This window comes from Euprymna scolopes, chromosome 6 (assembly GCF_053919585.1).
Source record: "Euprymna scolopes isolate OS-2025 chromosome 6, ASM5391958v1, whole genome shotgun sequence".
Lineage (NCBI taxonomy): Eukaryota > Metazoa > Mollusca > Cephalopoda > Sepiida > Sepiolidae > Euprymna > Euprymna scolopes.
The window spans coordinates 30,465,244-30,485,307 of record NC_136487.1 but is presented as its reverse complement, the minus strand read 5'-3'; the positions used below and the strand labels follow the sequence as shown (position 1 = coordinate 30,485,307).

The 20,064-nt window shown below is 32.7% G+C and overlaps 1 protein-coding gene across 1 annotated transcript in view; it reads left to right on the top strand.

Annotated features, from left to right (window-relative positions):
- Positions 1–19,780, top strand: part of LOC145277602 (polyunsaturated fatty acid 5-lipoxygenase-like) — a 220,071-nt gene extending 200,291 nt beyond the window's left edge. Inside the window, exons 14-16 of the mRNA XM_080129121.1 lie at positions 7,944–8,126; positions 12,934–13,100; positions 16,967–19,780. Coding sequence (XP_079985247.1) covers positions 7,944–8,126; positions 12,934–13,100; positions 16,967–17,081 — 465 coding nt within the window. The 3' untranslated portion in view covers positions 17,082–19,780. The remainder of the gene's footprint in view (positions 1–7,943; positions 8,127–12,933; positions 13,101–16,966) is intronic.
- The last annotated feature ends 284 nt before the right edge of the window (positions 19,781–20,064 follow it).

Sequence of the window (20,064 nt, the reverse complement as noted above, 5' to 3'; positions counted from 1 at the left end):
CTGCCTCTTTAGCCATATTAGGATCGCAATCAATTTGATCATCATCAGCGTTATTTTCATTTTCATAATTTTTAGATTTTTGCTCTATTTTTTTGCTTATTTCAATAGCATCTTTAATTTTTTTCTTAATACTTTCATAATTTGTCATTTCAGACAAATATGGAGCATTTTGATGTAATGATTGCTCATATGATTTACAGATTACAAATTGGCATATTTTGTTGTAACATAAACCTCAGTGTGAAATTCATTTTCATTTGAAAAGGATTCATTGTAAAGGTCAGAAATAGTAGCATCCCTGCTAACCTGGTAAATTAACTCACTATATATTGACCAGTCCCCTTCAAGTATTGCGATGTCATATTTGTTAAGCCATGTTCCAATCGACAATAATCGATATATTTTTCTGATCACTGTTCTCAGGTGTTGCGAGTGTGGTGACAAGAGTTTCAGCAGGGCCAGCTTGTCCGTGCAATCACTTTGGCCACAGCAATAAATTCTATCAGAATGCAAACCTTTGCAACTTTGGAAACTATCCAATTTCTTCCTCATTTGAGCAATTGTCAAATTCGGACTCAAATCAGACAAATTGTTATGCAATCTTTTAGCATATTCCAATTTCTGAGCTGAGTCTGGACAGCCATCTTCGATTCTACACAGACGAGTCATTGATATTCTGTAGTCACTGTTATTAATTTGATTTTCATTGTGTCGATGAAAATTAGCATCTTTGCTTGACATTTCGAATTTGCAAGTAAATTTAGATGTTGTTTTTCTATGTTTATTTTTATATTTGTTATAATATGCTTTTGCACAAATTTTTTCTCTATTTTTTTTATAATACTGGGCCATTTTCGCATGCATTTTTTCTCTATTTTTATTGAAATATTTTTTATTTGACTCTTTTTGCTTTTTTTTATAAGTATCATTATTTACCGCTTTGAGTTTTTTTTTATAATTCTGAACTCTTTGTTTTATTTTATCTTTATTTTTTCAATAATATTCAGCTTTTCTAGCTTTTTCAGCAATTTTATCATATACTTTTTTATTGCCATCATTCATAATATATTCTTGACAGGCCACAAAATCACCGCAATACCACATTCACTCCAGGGGGGGTCCTACGTAAGTCCCAGGAGTCCTACGTAAGTCCCTTATAGTAAAAATGTTGGTGCGCATGCACTAATTGTAACACGCTATTATTTTCTTAATATAAAAGAAAGTAAGAATTTTATTGACACAGTATTTGTAAACAAACAACAACAAAAAAATAGTACGCTTACGTGTTGAAAATAATGCAAGAAAATGTTACATGTAATATTTTACACAAATACTGAACAGTAGCCCTCCTCTCTCTGTCTGTCTGTCTCTCTCTCTCCCTCTCTCTCTCTCTCTGTTGCTGTTATTATGGTAGTACGAATAGTGGTTTGTTTACGTTGTAGTGGAAAATATATCTTGCATTATTTACAAAAAGTTGTAAATAATGCAAGAAAATGTTACAGCCAGTTACAAAATTAAAAATGATAATAATATATTCATAATATATTCTTGACAGGCCACAAAATCACCGCAATACCACATTCACTCCAGGGGGGGGGGGTCCTACGTAAATCCCAGGAGTCCTACGTAAGTCCCTTATAGTAAAAATGTTGGTGCTCATGCACTAATTGTAACACGCTATTATTTTCTTAATAATATAAAAGAAAGAAAGAATTTTATTGACACAGTATTTGTAAACAAACAACAACAAAAAAATAGTACGCTTACGTGTTGAAAATAATGCAAGAAAATGTTACATGTAATATTTTACACAAATACTGAACAGTAGCCCTCCCCTCTCTGTTTGCCGGCTTCTCTCTCTCCCTCTCTCTCTCTCTCTGTTGCTGTTATTATGGTAGTACGAATAGTGGTTTGTTTACGTTGTAGTGGAAAATATATCTTGCATTATTTACAAAAAGTTGTAAATAATGCAAGAAAATCTTACAGCCAGTTACAAAATTAAAAATGATAATAATATATTCATAATATATTCTTGACAGGCCACAAAATCACCGCAATACCACATTCACTCCAGGGGGGGTCCTACGTAAGTCCCAGGAGTCCTACGTAAGTCCCTTATAGTAAAAATGTTGGTGCGCATGCACTAATTGTAACACGCTATTATTTTCTTAATAATATAAAAGAAAGTAAGAATTTTATTGACACAGTATTTGTAAACAAACAACAACAAAAAAAAATAGTACGCTTACGTATTGTAAATAATGCAAGAAAATGTTTCATGTAAGGAGCTGCAACGCAGACATTAACAACTTTACGGATGTGTGTTTGTTACAATTTAACGTCTGCTCATTCGGTAATAGTCGGTAATTTTCGGTGGGCGGTGGTGAACATGGATGGAAATGCGGGATTTAAACTAAAGTAATTTAGCAATGGTAGTAATGTAACGGATAATCAAAAATAGGGGAAAATCAGTTATGTAATATTTTACACAAATACTGAACAGTAGCCCCCCTCTCTGTCTGTCTGTCTGTCTCTCTCTCTCTCCCTCTCTCTCTGTGTTGCTGTTATTATGGTAGTACGAATAGTGGTTTGTTTATGTTGTCGTGGAAAACTCTGATGAAACTAAAATCCGGCAATTTTTATTTTTTTAATAACGGTATTTGTATCAAAATATCTGAAAATGATATCTTAAACTAAACAGAAGAATGTCAAGGTAATTATTGTACTATTTCAGAAAATGTTCAATAAGTATGTCTCAAGTAAATTATTTTTTTATTTTTTCTACCGGTACCCTACGCTGGATTACACAATAGTAGTCTCTAAGTAACATTTTGTTTGTCTCGCAGTTACTTGCGAGACTAATATAAACTTTCTCTGGACTATAATCTTTTCCAGCATTGCATATCTCCTTAATATGTTGAAATGGGGGGGGGGCGAGAAACGAATACAAGCGTTAGATCAAATGGGAAGATGAAACTTGAATAGAACACCATCCACCAATATTATTTTTATTTCTTAAAATGTTTTAATCTTATTTGTCTGTATATTCACCTTTATTTCACAAAGGAGCATTCATATTTATCTAAGAACATTTATCGTTTTAGTCTTTTTACCTATTAAGTGTTTTACTAAATCTTGTTACTAATAGACATTTACGGTTTCTGTAAGCTGAAACCACTGTCAAAAATTTCCCCCACTTTTTATCTGTGCCAAAACCAAAACGTATATTTCATTAACAAAGCTTCTTTCTTAGAAATGCAGGCTTGTGGAACTCTCTTCTGTTTGCCTGTTTCTAAATAATTGTTAGTTTATTATTTATGGGCATAAAACACGGCAAGGGTGTGGTTTTTATACTCGTTTTAAATATTTTTTTGGCGTGGGGGAGCAGTGATGTGATAATGGGAGGATGAGGGGTGGGGTTAGAGAACTTATAGATATACGGCTTCGGTGTGGTTGGGTCAATGTATCGCTTTATGCTTTGCCTTTGCAGCAGTTTGTCTGGCCCGCTCCTGCTCCTGTGTGATAGTTTCCATATTCAAAGGTTTTTCTTAATATTTCAGCCTGTTTTCATTATTATTGTTCGTTGTATTTTTTCCAGTCATACCTTTGATTCCAGTTTCTCCCATTCTTTTTTTCAAAGTTTTTCGGAATTGTTCCTAGTGCTCCTACTATTATAGGTATTATTTTGATTTTCTTCATCTTCCATAACCCTTTCAGCTATCTGGATAGCTTTGTGTATTTGCTTTGTTTCTCCTCCTCCTTCTCCTATTATTATTATTATTATTATTATTATTATTATTATTATTATTACTACTACTACTACTACTACTACTACTACTACTACTACTACTTCTTGTCGCCTATTTTATACAGTGTCGTATTCTTTTCGTGTTGATTCAATATTTATATTTATAGAGTTACTTACTATTCAACTGGTTATTACTTTAAAAACTTCGAGCATTTATTTAACATTGTAGATAGTTTACTCTTTTTCTAAATCACATTAATACATTAATTATTTTTCGGTACTGAAGGTGAGAAAAATTGACTCTGGTTAATATGAGTAAGTATTTGTGAATATTATATGCTTTTATGAAAGTTTTATGCAGATGTAAAAATAAACAGTCACCTTGCAAGCAGTCGAAATGACGAGATATTATAGTTGTGTCTTATTGAGTTCACCTGTTCCACTTAACATTATAAAAATCGGAGTTAAGCGCCGCTTCTAGAAGGCTTTAGGCTTACAATAAAATGAAACACACTTTAGTTTTGACCAACTTTTATATATTTGTACTTCAAAATCTGGAATATCAACGGAAAAAGCGTCTCACTTAACTCCAATTGCCTTGACCTTTGGGAGTGCCACAAATATAAAAGAACTGTTTTGTTTTCAATGTAATTCGGTGTTCGTATTTTTCCCAGTAAGTAAAAAGACTGGGCCTCAAGTTACCAAGAGATTACTGGGTATTTAGATAAATACCATTAATTGCAAACAATTAACTGTAAAATATTTGGTTTATTTTTGCGTTTGGTGTCAGTACTTATTTGATTGCTGAATAAGTTTGTTTGAATGATTTACTATTATTTTACGTTTGCGAAGTAATATGCACACACTACACGTTTTTACGGTAATCCTATAATTAAAATAAATCAACTATGAGAAAGATGCAGTTTGCTTGAATCATTGTATGCAGTTTGAAAGGATTTGTGTTTGAAGGCTATATAAATGCCGTTCGTAGGAAAAAAAGAACCGTGAACACGAGTTAGCATATAAATGAAAATGAATAATGACTATATTAGAAGAAATTTTCAATTATATTTCCTTTATTTGCCAACATAATGTGTCGTATTAGATGGTAGATGTTGATGTTCCTAATCTCTTCTTCAATGGAGAAAATAAACAGAAACGTGTTTGGCGAGGATTTCTTTTGTCTGTTTTATTTATTTATTTTCGGAAGTCAGTGTCACAGACTGGTTGTCAAATCAATTACAAAAAAAAACAACTATATAATCAAATATTTAAAAATGTAAAACCAATCAGAATCGATAGTTGTATCGGGATGGAACATCGATAACAGAATTAGTGATTGGAAACGGGGAAAATATTGGAGGAACCCCATTCATTAATACGTATATATCATTTAGCTTTGTTTTAGTATGTTTAAACTAGATTAGTATTAAGGAAAGATGTAGAAACGTACTGATTAAAAAAAATGTACACAAGTATTTAACATAAATTTCAATAATGAACACTTATACAAATGTGTTTAAATAGAAAACAAACCGTTCTTTGAAATAATAAGTGTTGAGAAAAAGTCACCCACTGAAGAAGCAACGAAGAAAACACCGCGACTAAAAATGTGTTAAATATATATATATATATGAAATTGTGTGCGTACATATCTGCCACTGACATATTATTATTAGACGAGGCTAATGTTCAGAAGAAGTCAAGAAATATACTAGAATATAAGTTATTATGGACCTCTGTAATAAAAATTCTATCTTTTATGTAAAGGCGTAATGAAACTATATTTGAGCAAACAGTATTGTTATACGAAGCAATCTCTTAAAAGCAAACATTTGTTGAACTCTTGACATCGCATGCGTCACCTAATTTATAAATATAATAGTAACAGTAAAAAACAAACTCGATCATAATAAACCATATATCATATCCTCTGCATATTACCCTATTGACACTACTCAATATGTACCGCCCTTTCACGGCGGGATTATGTGACCCAAGGGTCAAAATGTGGGATAGAAGACTCAAATCCTTAGCTGAAGAGCATGCTGGCTTGAAAATAAGGCTTTTAGCAACAAATAAGTCTCTTAAAAAGGGTTAAATCAAAGCCTGCGAAGGTGGTCCTCCTAGAACTGCATAGGACCAGAGGCATACCTCAGTCAATAGTAAATAACCCATCTTAAGATTGACTGAAACCAGGATTTCTCGGCCGGGGTCTACATAGACCGCAGGGGTCTATGAAATATTTGTGGGGGTCCACAAGCAAAATATGTACGGCACAATCACTTTGATACACCGGTTCTCGCCAGATCATCGAAGTTAAGCAACATTGAGACTGGCCAGTACAAGATGGATGCCCATTTGGGAAGACTAGGCGCTGTATGTACCTTTTGGGAAGGTTGGGCGTGGGGCCAGCACCCTCACCCTGTAAAAAGAACTCCTCGCTACAAAAGCATATACAAAGTTGTAGCTGGCCTAAGTCCCTCCAAGGGCTCAAGGGCTATGGATGTGACAAGCAGAATATAACACACTGAGGTCTACAATGGTAGTTTGGTGGTCCATGATTAAACCCAACTCATAATGGTTTTTATTAGTAAAACAATTAATTTCTACTGGAGTTTTGGTTTGAAATGAAAAAAATCTGAAGTAGATATTTAAACAAGTTTGAATTTATTTTTTAAATTAAAAAAATCCATAACATTTCCTTGAAAGCAATAAAAAAGAAAAAAAAAAAGTGATAGGACCTAGTTTCAAATATGCGCCGCAGGCAGTCGGTTTTTTTCCTATATTGTCTGAACTTCTCCTTAGGATACGATGACCAATAGTTGTGAGAGGAACCACCAAGAAAAAAAAACAGTCCATGTGGGGTGGGGGGACTGATAACCACTGGCTTAAACCTAGAGGGGAAAGCAGTTTTCATTATGACTGCTAGCTTTATGAAGAAAAAGTTTACGTTGTTTATTTAAATAGATGCTTGTAATATTTAATTTTCAGGAAAGATGTAGGTTATTTTAACTCTATTTAATTATTAGAGTTTTTCTTTCAATAAATGCTTGTGGGATTATCTGGTTTCAGTTGAGATGAGTTAGGCTAACAATTTACAGCACATCACCCCCCCCCCGAATTTTTTTTTTACTATTTCCTTAGGGTAAGCCTATCATTTTCAGGTCAAGCGTGCTCAGATAGTCGAATAGTTATAAGGAAACTTGGTTCAAATCAATCCAGTTACATTATACACGCAGTCATGTTGGCACGCTGATTGCATACTTGTCGTTCTATGTTCGAATTTATTCAAACATATTCCTCGATTCTCGCTACGAATTTTTTGCAACTTTCATGTGCTCGCACCTGTGAGCACTCGATTCTAAATCAGAATACGTAGAAAAATGCCAACAATTGAATAAGTCCGTATTACTATCTCTCTGTTTGTTTGTTCACGATGAGGTCATAACATATATATATATGTGACGTAATACATTACGTCATAGAAGATTACATCATACATGACACCATGTATGGGGGCAGATCAGCAGGAAAAATATCCTGGGTAACGCCGGTCGTATATAGCTATTATATATATATATATATATATAATATATATGTGTGTTTGTGTGTGTGTGAGATAGAGAGAGAGAGAGAGAGAGAGAGATAGCTGATCGGAACATACTCATAAATGTGTAGCGACATACAAATTCATATGTAAAACAAATAAAAAGTATATAGAGATATTTGTGTGTGCGCTTGAGATCGTTTAATGTGGAATTCAAAAACAGGTTGACCGATTTTCTTTGGGTTTTCTTGCTAGTGTAATATATATATATATATAATTCAAAGGAGATTAGAACAATAGTCTAAAGAGCAGAGTGTATTTTAATGTAATAGTGAAATTACTAGTTTAATTAAAATACAGAAAAGAAAAAGTGCTCGTTGTAATTTAGATATATAATAAGCTCGATAGGTAAATATCCTAGAGCTAATTAAATATTTATTAATGTGATTGATAATTTGTAGGGACAAATTATAATTTTTATTTATATGTCAATTTTTCTATGGAAGAAAATTACTCGAATCAATGAGTCAGTAAATCTCACAGCGTGGGAAATCAAGAAAAAGTCCTATTTTATTATAAAATCCTAATGTATATAAATGTTCCACTAATCTCTATTAAATTCATTTTGTTTTCTTATTTTGACAGGGAGCTCCCTTAAAAGATGGTAGAGGCTTTTTCAATAACTTGGATGAGCTGATTATGGTTTTAACGTGCATAGTCTATACGTGCAGTGTTGGACATGCCGCATCGAATTTCCCGCAGTATGAAGAGTATGGTTTCCCTGCACATTATCCTGCTTACATGAAAGGAACCATTCCAACATCGAAAGTAAATATCAATAAACTTTCCTTTCTTTTTCAAAATATTAATTTCGTTACAAAAAACTTATTCCGACTTAAACAATACTTATTACATAATTTATAATATAAAAACACATTACATATTTACAAGACATAACTATTTATATAACTTACGCATACAACTACCTTTCTACTAATAAAGAATAAGTCTTTCTTAAATAGATGAGTTAAATATTTTCAACATATAATTGTGCCATAAAACTTAAGATTATCTTTCGACCAATAAATCTAAAATCAATTTTAAGGAGCGATAAATATTCATTGGAAGCAATAAAATGTATTCTTACTATTAGCATACGATCAATATATGGTATGATACGAGAAGAACAATTCACTGTAAATAAATTGATAGTTATCCCCCGTTGATCAAATATATTTTAGTAATGGGAAAAAGAAATATATATAAAAACAACACTAGCGAATAAATACTGGGAACTCCAAGAAAGCGGACATTCGCCGGTAGTCGAATGGAAAATAATGAGACAAGCTACCACGTGCAGACATTTGGACGACCCATGTAAATTATGCCTCCATGAAAAATTTGCTATCCTGTACTTTAAAGAACCTCAAAATCTATTAAACTCTAGACGAGAAATAGCAAACAACTGTGTTCACAAAATAAAACTTACTCTAGGATAGCGATACAAAATAGCTTTAAAACTAACAATAACAATAGAAAACAAACAAATAAATAAATTAATTAAACATGAATATACATAAACGATCACACATATATGTAAATATATATATGCATATATATGTGCATGTGTATGTACACATAGGTATATTTATATATATATAAAAAAAGTAAGGAAAACATCTACCTTAAACCACTAACCTAGTTCTAAAACAGATCCTTTGTTCGATAAAATGCATGCCCATTGGCTGATAGGAAGGGGCGCGGTGGATACTAGAAAGCTGATTGGCTAACTAGAAATCCTCAACATATATAAAAACAAGAAACAATCACAGAATTTGCGCATAATCCTGACGAATCCTATAGTGGATTAAACGCAGAATATTCAGTGTAGCTTAATCGCCATATATATTTTATAAATTACTATATATATATACAGGGTGAACAGAAAGTCCTTGGACCAATTCAAAAGTGGTTTATTAATAGAAAATTACAAAAATATAAATTAAACATGAATTAAAATTATAAGTTAGGAAACCAAGAATAAATTCAAATTATTTATTTTCAATGTGATGTCCCTTCCTTTCGATTAGACGTTCAATACTCTGTCTGAAGTTACCAACCGAGGCACGCAGCGTTTCTTGAGGCATTTAAGCCCATTCACTCAGAAGAGATGTCTTCAAAGCATCAACACTTGGATGAGCAACAGAACAGACCCTTGCCTCCAACAAAGACCACACCGAAAAATCCATGGGATTCAGATCAGGCGATGCAGGAGGCCATATCTCCTTTCTCCAGACTTTTGGAAAATGACGTTGGCACCAGTCCTGAGTTTTTCTGGACATGTGAGATGGTGCTTCATCTTGTTGGAAGGTGAAAGGCTGATCTTTGAAGTGGTTCTTCATCTCTTCAAATAATGGAACCAAAAATATCGTTAATGTAGCGATCTGTGTTGATATTAACCCCCTGCCCCACGAAAATCAGAGGCGACTTCCAAGTTTTGGAGACTGCAGCCAACACCATGAGGGAGGACGGCTTTTGTCGGTTGAAAACTAATCTCACGGAGTCATCAATGTCTGCTGAAGATTTTGCGTAAACACTGTCGTTCTGATTGTTAACAGTCGCTTCAATTGTGAAGAGTTTTTCATCAGAAAAAACGATCTCTCGCTCTGCCGTGCCAGCCTTCAGTTCTCCAAGAAGAAGCTTTGCTCTTCACAGTCTTGTGCTTTTGGGCAGGTGTGAGGTACTGTCTGTTTCTCATCTTGTAGGGGGACAACTGGAGATCGTTTTTTACGATGGTTCTCATCGAGGTCACGCTCACATTCATGTCTTTAGCCATTTGTCTTGCAGATCTCTTCAGGTTCCTCCTTACCCTCTCTCGGACAGCTTTAATCACCTTCTTTGTTTGAGCAGTGCGAGATCTTCCACTCCTAGGACGGTCTTCAGATGTACCAAGTTCCTTAAATCTGCTCACAACATGGTACACGGTGGATTAAGCCACTTTCAAGAGCTTCATAATCTCTGAGTTTGTCCTTCCCGCGCAATGAAGCTGAATTATGGCCTCTCGTTTGCTCATTTTTCTGAAAGTTTAAACAAAATTATTTCAATATTTTTGTTGAAAATAATTAGACCAATAGTTAGACTAAATACTTACTTTATTCGAAAAGAGAAAAAGTTATTTAAACAATATTTAATTTTAAAACTAAAAATGGTCCAAGGACTTTCTGTTCACCCTGTATATATATATATATATATATATATATATATATATATATATATATATATATATAAAACGCTTTAGATTAATTTCTAGTAAAAATAAATACAGTGTAAGCACATTTACGATAAAATTGTCTGATACGCTTAGTGTCTATGGTAAGAGACATTCTGGTCATTTGCTGGTCACTTCCTGTGTTTAACCAGTTGATAGCAGAAAAATCAGTCACAGTGTGTGGCCTATTGGTAAGGAAGAAGTCAATTTCAGTCTTTGTGGTTCTATTAGAGGATATGCAAGTCCATCGTCTGTTTTGTTAAAGAACATGTTTATTATCTCTAAATGGTGGTTTTCTACAAATTTAAGAAATGTGTCACCTCTGCTGTTCCTTGTTCCATTACCGTATGCACTAATACTTGATTTAAATGCATTCCTATTCCAACCTTGGCATTGAAACCCCCCATTAGGATGGTGTGACTGGCTATTTTGGTAAAAAAGAAGTTTATCGATGTCTTCATAGACGATCTCCACCTCTTCATCAGTATGGTCTGTTGTTGGAAGGTAAATCTGGATGACGTTAATGAGGTATCCCTTGTTGATTCTGATGTTGAGTTGTGCCACTCTGTCTGAAACACCATTGAAGTTTGTGATGTTTCCTGCAATACTCCTGTTGACCACAAAGCAGACTTTATTGTAGGAGGTGTTCCCACTCTTATAGTATAAGTGGTGTCAGTTGTTGTTAAAGATGAGACATCGTTCACCCTTGCATCTGGTTTAACACACTCCTATAACATCAAATTTGATCTTCTGTAGTTCATCCTCTGATTCGGTGTCTCTAACGTCAGCTGACAGTGACCTCGTTTTGTACGTTCCAATGTTCAATTTCCAATGGCAGCCTGTTTGAATCCAGAGACTTTTTGCACCCTGTGTTCTGTTGCCGCGTCGCTTGCTGCCGGAAACAGTGGCTTGAGAACTGCTGAGATCTAAAGGCCGTTTCTTATTCTTGTACATCATAGTCCTGGGATTTTGTCATACTCGCCACGCTTAGCCTGCAGGTTGGCGAGGGTATTAAATCTATACCCGGAGGTGTTTGCTAGATAGCTGTTGGAACTTGGTACTCATCCGCCCTTAAATAAGTTTTGTCTTTAATCTTTCTGGGTGTCTAGCCACTCTCCTCATAAAGCAAGCTTGATGAGGGGATGCCAGTTTAGTATCGATAACTCGACCATGTGGCATTGGTTCACATGTTACTAGTCGCATTCTCATGAATTACCTGACGGCAAACAGTAAAGTTAAGAAAAATTTTAAGACTCTAATATCGAAATGAAGAAAATCAAAAACAAACATTTTTATTCCTTCTGTCTCCCGTCGTCGTCGTCGTCGTTGTTGTTGTTGTTTTCTTCGTTTGTTTTCTTTGAAAACAGCACCCCATTCTATTTTCAACCGGAAATCAGTAAAGTTGAAAACAGTTTAAGACTCTTATGTCGCAATGAAGAAAATCAAAGATAAAATTTTATTTCTTCTGTCTTCCGTCGCTGTTATATATATATATATATATATATATATATATATATATATATATATATATATATATATATATATATATTTAAAAGTGTGTAGCCATCAAGAATTGTGGGTTTTTTTTTTAAGTTTTTCATCATATTTTTATTTTAAAATATTTTTATAACGCGTTTCGAGCTTAGGGTGTGTTATCTTCAGATGTTTTCGTTTTGACCGGACACTTTGAACACTTACAGTTGGAGTCAGAATGTCTGAGCACACGCATCACTCTGAAAAAACGTATTTAACATCAGCGGAGGTAACTCTACAAACTCCCATTTTAAAGAAAAACTTTTTACGAAAACATCTGAAGAGAGCACACCCTAAGCTCGAAACGCGTTATAAAAATATTTTAAAATAAAAATATGATGAAAACCTTTAAAAAAAAACCCACAATTCTTGATGGCTACACTCTTTTAAATATACATTTTTTCTCTCGTTGGAACTCCACAACCATCACTTTAAATATATATATATATATATATATATATATATATATATATATATATATATATAATGAGGAAATTTTGAGAAGGAAATTAAATCTTTCACACAATGTTTAGTTTACAGAATAGGGTCAGCCTATTTTTATTAGTAGTATGTCACCGCATCGGACCTTTTTTATGGTAACACATAAGGAAAAACATGGCATAAATGGATTAGCATGTAACTCCACCAGTAAGAATACTGGTACTAACATATGTTTGGAGCACGTGTATTCTTGTCTGTACTCATGGCAAAGATGATTTAATTGATGAGAAGTCACTAATTTATGCAGAACATGTCATTACTTATGTATTACAAAAGCTTATTAACAATAAAATTGATTTCTCATATTTCTATTCTTTTATTTTTATTTTATAGGACACTTTGGTAACAGAAGAAGATATTTTAAAAGTATTACCTGACAGACACACGACCTTGGATATCATGACAGTCACTAAAATACTCAGTTCTAAAGGCACCAATTCTTTGGGAGATTTTGAAGTTCAATACATCTTCGATCCGCGAGCCATTCCAGTCGTCAATAAGTACGCAATTCAAATTTATTATCATTCTATACAAATTATGAATCTTATTCTGTTGCAGTCTCTTTATGTTCCATTCCCTCCTTTATGGTTCTAGTTCCTCACTATGCCAATGTCCAGGTCTCTTTCTCTATTATATTTTCATGTTATATTTCTCTATTGCTTATGTCTTAATGAAATGGATCTTTGATCTGTAATCCTTGGTATAATAAACACATAAAATTACACCAGGCTTTTCAATATACGAATCTAAATCTATTTATTGCACCAAAATATTACAAATATGTAAAAGAATGTTGTTCATTCTTAGTCTTAAAATTATTTTAAGTGTAAAATATATTAGAATGGGGCTTGCGATTCGCAATACTTTTGTTTTTAAATTACGTGCAAAAACGCGACAATTTCACAAGATATTTACAGTAAAAAATATAACTAACATATAAAATATTTGTTTATGTTTTTTTTGTATTTTGAGGATTGATAAATCGTATTATTTTGATTATTCGGACTTCCGTTCCAATCTTGCAAGTTATTTGCACAACGTACTGGCCGATGTAACTCGTTCCGTCAGCCATGACAGAGTAGAAGTCTAAAGTAATTGGCAATGTTATACTAACTACCGCAAATACTGAAGATTAATCCTTCAGCAACCAGAAAAGCGTCAATTACTATTAAAATTTACCTAGTATATTATTCTTTATGTCACGGATTCAATCCCCAATAATTTACCCACCAGATATATGTATTTCTTGAGCCTAAGTATATTCTTTGGTCAGATGTTTGTGTACATTTTGTACATCTAGTAATATGAATACTATTGAGCTATTAACTCACTGCATGAATTTTCATGAATTAAATTATATATACATTACTACACACACACGTACACGCATATATATATATATATATATATATATATATATATAAATGTGTGTGTGTGTGTGTGTGTGTGTATCGTACTGACATTCCAAATCCAAATACATATTTTTAATTCATGATATTTTATTTTGTCTTACACGTTGAATGCTGGTAAAGCACGCAGCAACTCATCAAAGACAGTTTGTGTTCCTCGAAAAAATTGAGATGTTTTTTTCTCTGTGATAGAGGAGGATACAAGTTGACAAAAAAAATTGGAACCCCTTCAAATTAATAAGATTTATAAAACACACTTTTTAAAAACAAATATTGGAAACCTTCTGGAGAAAAACCTGTATGAATTTTAAGCCCACAAGGATATAACAACATCTAAAGCGCCATATTTAATTTTAAAAAATCATAACTGTGGTTATATATATATATATATATATATATGTATATATATATATATATATATATATATATATATATATATATAAAATAAAAATCTTTGACTTACTTGTTGTTTCATCAAATACCTCTGCATGAAAAATCCGATCACGCATTTTGCTAATTCCTAGCCTCTGATGAGAAGGAAAGTATTTCTTCGAAACTCCGCAGATTAAGGACTATCCATTTATCTAGTGTTTCCTTTTCGGATTAAATATGTTTTTAACTCATTTCAAAGTGTTTTTTTAACACATTTTATTAACTGTTTGCCAATATATATATATATATATATATATATATATATATATATATATATATATATATTTATGGGTACATAATTTTATAACACCTTTGAATAACACTGAACGTAGTGCCATGATAAATTGCTGCGGGTTTAGATTTTTAGTATTTTTTTTATAGTTTTAACCATTAAAAAGAAACACATTTCTAAAGTATATTTCTCCTAAGCATAAATTAGATAAAATGGATAAATAAAATAATAAAATGAATAGAACTGCCCGCATGTGAAACAGTGTTGTTGATTTAGCCTGAATTTCTATGGGGCTTAAGTCAGCGCCCTGTGCTGACCAGTAAGCCAATACACTAATACCCTTTTCTTCAAGAAATCTTTTAGAACTTTTAGAGGTGTTTCACTTTGCTCCATCTTGCATAAATACATGCTCATTTTGGTGGGTTGGAAGGTGTCTTTCGTCCAATGTATCTTGGTATTTCAAACTGTTCAAGTTACCTTCATACAATTTGATGCATCTCTCTCCAGTAGCTTTGATACATTCCAAAATATGAATAGAGGAATTTTCCTCTTTGAAGGTTTTCCTGGCAGATTTGTACTTCTTTCGTATGGCATGGGGTTGTTCTTACGTATATACGGTCCCTTTGGATAGATTTCCAGCTTGTATTCATCTGAGTAGACAATATTACCAACCCTGTTTTTTTTTTTATCAACAAATTTTCAAAACATTTTCTTGTTAGCAACATGCCACTTTTTTAATAGTGATTTTTTGTCAAGCCACTTACCCCCGTAAATTATTCCTCCTTTAAGTTCTCTTACATGTAGAGAGAGAGAGAGAGAGAGAGAGAGAGAGAGAGAGAGAGAGAGAGACAGAGACAGAGACAGAGACAGAGACAGAGACAGAGAGAGAGAGATACATTTACAGACTGTATTTGCAAGGAGCTTATTTCCCACCCACACCTATATGGGTGTTTCCCTGCATTTAAACAAAGTATCCTCTCATCTCTCTCTGTAAGCTTTCTCTTTCTATAACCTTTTGGAAGATGCTTGATTGTTCCATAGGTTACATATTTTTTCCATATTTTTTTTACTGTTGATCAATGCATTCCAAACTGTTTAGCTATGGAATTAAGGGATTGGCTTTTTTACTTCTTCATAACAATCAATTCTTTTATTTTCATTGACATAGTGGCCATTTTTAATCATTCTTATCAAATATGATTTTCGGGAAAACAACGTAGTTAGATGAGTTTAATCATGGAAATATTCCACTAAAGAGAGGTGGATACCTTTCCGTGACACGCCCTTTTTTTCAACATTTTATTAAAATATACTTTTTTTTCTATTGCAAGTTACCAAGAAAACTTATAATACTCATCATATTTACCTTTAATATAACTATCCGAAAAAAGCAAAAAAAAAAAAAAAAAAATGTTAAAAAACCAAACATTTTGAGAGAAAATATTTAAAAATGTACTGGGTGGCCACTCGAAACTAAGCGACACTGTGTAAAAATATAATGAATATAAAAGGACGATTCAAATATTAATAAGTGTATACTTATCTGGATTTAACTATAGAATTTCCACACTGAAAGTAAGATTAAACAGCAAACAATTACTAATCATATTCAAGCAATTAATTAACATAACTGCATTAAAAATAATCCGATTCCTTTTATTCCTAAACGACGCTATATTTTTGTATAATTCATGAATTAAGACGTTTTCGATTATATGTATTATTATTCATCGGACTACTGTTCTGATCTTGAGTGTGATTTTCACAACGATGTAACCTCTGACCTTCTTCAGGTGTATCTTGTCGAACTCGGGAATGTTTCTGTCGAACTCGGGAATTTGGACGGAATTTTGAGCGGAACCCTTTATTTACTTCACGGGGGTAGCGTGCTCTTGTTCCATCAGCCATGGCTGGATAGAGGTCCTAAGTAATTCGCAAATGTATACTTGGTCTACTTAGCAGTTGGTTATTCCCCAGCATATGTGCTGCTTCTTTTAGTAATCTTACTCTCCACCGTTCCTCTCTGTCTTTTTTCCGATCGTTTTTAAACTTAGTTCTTATTTTAGTCTATCTATTTCTTGGCATGTTGTTAAAAGGTGTCTCTTAATGGTTGAAATAATTATTGATGAAACGTTGTGAAAATCACACTCAAGATGAGAACAGTAGTCCGATGAATAATGATACATATGACCAATCCTCATCTCAAAAATTCAGAAACGTCATGTTTTCGATTGTTTGATTTATCTTTAGAAGACTTAATTTCTTCATTGATGCGTTATATATTTTTTTTCAGATTCCGTAACGACCTGAAAAATTTGAGTAAAATCATCAGTGAGAGAAACAAGACGAGGAATCCGCCGTACACTTACCTGGAACCAGTTTATGTACCAAATTCTATCAGCATTTAAAACTAACAAAGACATTAAAAAACGATATAAAATCATTCCATTTTGACCATCATTTCCAAAATAACAATCGTAATTAAGAAGACCTCCTAACAATGATTTATATATAAACATAATTTTATATCTACGTATACTCCCATCAAAGTAAACTATAGGTGTTCTCAATTTCTGCTTAACACTAGCCCAATCGAATAATGAAACAAACCGCAGTGACCAAGGCTGATATACGTATACATCCGAATCTTCTCATTCGTTTATTTTCAGACTATTTTTCTACTGTGACCATTCTTTCTTGTGCCCCTTTCCTCGGTGATCAGTAAATGCAGCTTTACTAATAAATGCACTATGACATGTGCTGTAATGCATTCAATAGACAAAAGTGAAAGTATTAACAAATACAAGAAAATAGACAAGTTAATACCTCGGGGGAACCGAACAGCAGATGAATAAATGAAGTGTAAAAATGTTACCCTTTCACTAAAGAAATCTCAAATAAAGATATCGCAAAGACTTCTACTCTAATAGTTTCTTCTCAAACTGTTAGACTTTGGAATTTCTTCACTGCTTCTTGCTTCCTTGAGTGTTCTAACACGTTGAAACTTAAATGTAATATGAACAAACATGGTGCTTCTCAACTTGTAATATAGTGTCCCTGTAAACATGGTTATAAATAGTAGGCCCTATTTGTACTGAATAAGAGTTAAAAACAAACAAACAAACAAACAAACAACAACGAAAAATGTAAGAATAAAAAAAACAATAATACGTGGCAATTTTATAAACCAGGAAGGAAAACAAATAGAAAACTAATTGAGAGCGGCAACAAAAAGTCAGGAGGAAAATGAAAACAAAAAAAAACAGATAAAATAAAAAGGGAACAAATGAGCGTTTAACAGGTGAATGTATAGCAATCATTTAACACTTTTGTAGGATTAGACTCCGTAAGTGGACAAGAGAGACGACGAAATGTTCTAGATAATATATTATATCAATATGGACATCCATAACTTAAACAGTATAATCTTTCCCAAATAAATACTAATATGATTATAATATTGAAATACGAATGAAGACGATAGAAAAATTAAAATTTTGTTTGAAACCACTCGAACTTCTATGCAATCATGAGAAATATTTGATTTATTTGATATGAAGTAAGTTCTAATATAGTACAGTTGTATTAAACCGCGACCTAAACAACATTATTAAAGCATTTTTAAGTAAAAAATATTGCACATTTAATTTTGTATAATATGTTTTACATACACACAAAAAAAACTTTGAAAATAAAAAAAAATATATATTGCAATGTTTTCAAAACCGAGCAATTGTTTTTATTGACGCGAATTACAGGAAAGTTGTTTTATTTCTTTAATTGTTTTAAATGTAGAAAAATATACTTTTCAATCTCTCGCTACATTAGCCATATTGATGGGCTATGCTTGTATTTCTTTAAGGATCAGATAGAAATAGAGCGGCAAAGTCAAAACACGTGTTCAACTTATTATTCTAATATAACGAGAAACCAGTCCCCCTTTTTTGGAGGACTGGATTATTCTGTGAAAATCAACCATTTATAAAGTCACCTAAGGAGACACTTCTGCTTTTAACTGACTATTCATCTGAAACATTATCATGTCGTGCTCTACTTCTATTGAGCACTCTTAATACTCTTGCGAAATTAATAAGTTAGTCTGGTATATATATATATATATATATATATATATATATTGACAGAGTAGTTTAGTAGAGAAATGTACACACACGAAATTTCACTTATATATATATATATATATATATATATATATATATATATATATGAAACTGATGGGGAAAGGTGAAATGTAGGATTCTCTGTGGTATTAAAGTTGCTAATATAGGTGTGTGTATTTTAAAGTGTTATTTCTTGACAACGGTCCAGTTCCGTCAAAAATGATGTAAATTTTTTTCTGTTACAACACCAATATTCAGCTTCATATAAATTTTCTCAATTTGTGGATTAAAAAATGAAAGAATAAAAAGTAACACTTTACACTGGAAAGAGTTATAAAAGAAAAAAGGAAGAACATAAATATAATACATACATTAATATAAAAAAAATCATATAATGCATACATTGATACAGAAAGAAAAATAGAAAACAAAAAAAAACGTCTCGTGAAAATAGGTTGAATAGTGTCTTTCTGGATTCATTTCAGACAGTGGATTTTGGCGACTATTATTAGTAGCTTTTCTATTTCCCTAAACACTTTAAATAATTTCGCCCGGCAGATTTTTTTACTGGGTAACTTTAGTGTGAAGTGTCGGATATACATGTATTTATTTATACACAAGAGTCTTTATTTCGTAATTATAAATAAAATCAATAATCTATATAAAATTGTGTGGGCCGTCCGGGTGTTCTTGCTTACTTGATAGTTCACAATTTAATTAATATATACAAAACATACACTGTTTCACCAATTTTTTCTTATATTAAAAAACGGACTTTTATTCCAGCATGACTTCTATATATACCATGTGATCAAAAGTAATCTACATTTAATGAGTAACTTCATTTGCATATTACATTTAAAAACCTATGTTGACACTTAGCTCGATGTATTTAATTATTTTGTTGCAATAGTATGTGACTAATCCCTCCGCCCGGCAATATGTTTTGACCGGGTAGTCTGAAATAAAACTGATAAAGCAATTGTGAACTAGGTTGTTACATAGTTTGATATTTTCTTGCTCACAAATCCGTGTTACACGGATGAATTTTCGATGTATTTTATTTTACACAATGGACGTGAAAAATTTCCCCCACTCTTTATCTGTGCCTAAATCAAAACGTGGATTCCATGAACAAGGCTTCTTTCTTAGAACTGCACGCCTGTGGAACTCTGTTCCGTCTGCCTGCTACCCACCTGACTACAACTTGACTGTCTTCAAGTCCAACGTTAACAAATTCCTAATGAACCGCCCCCTTAATTAAACACTTCAT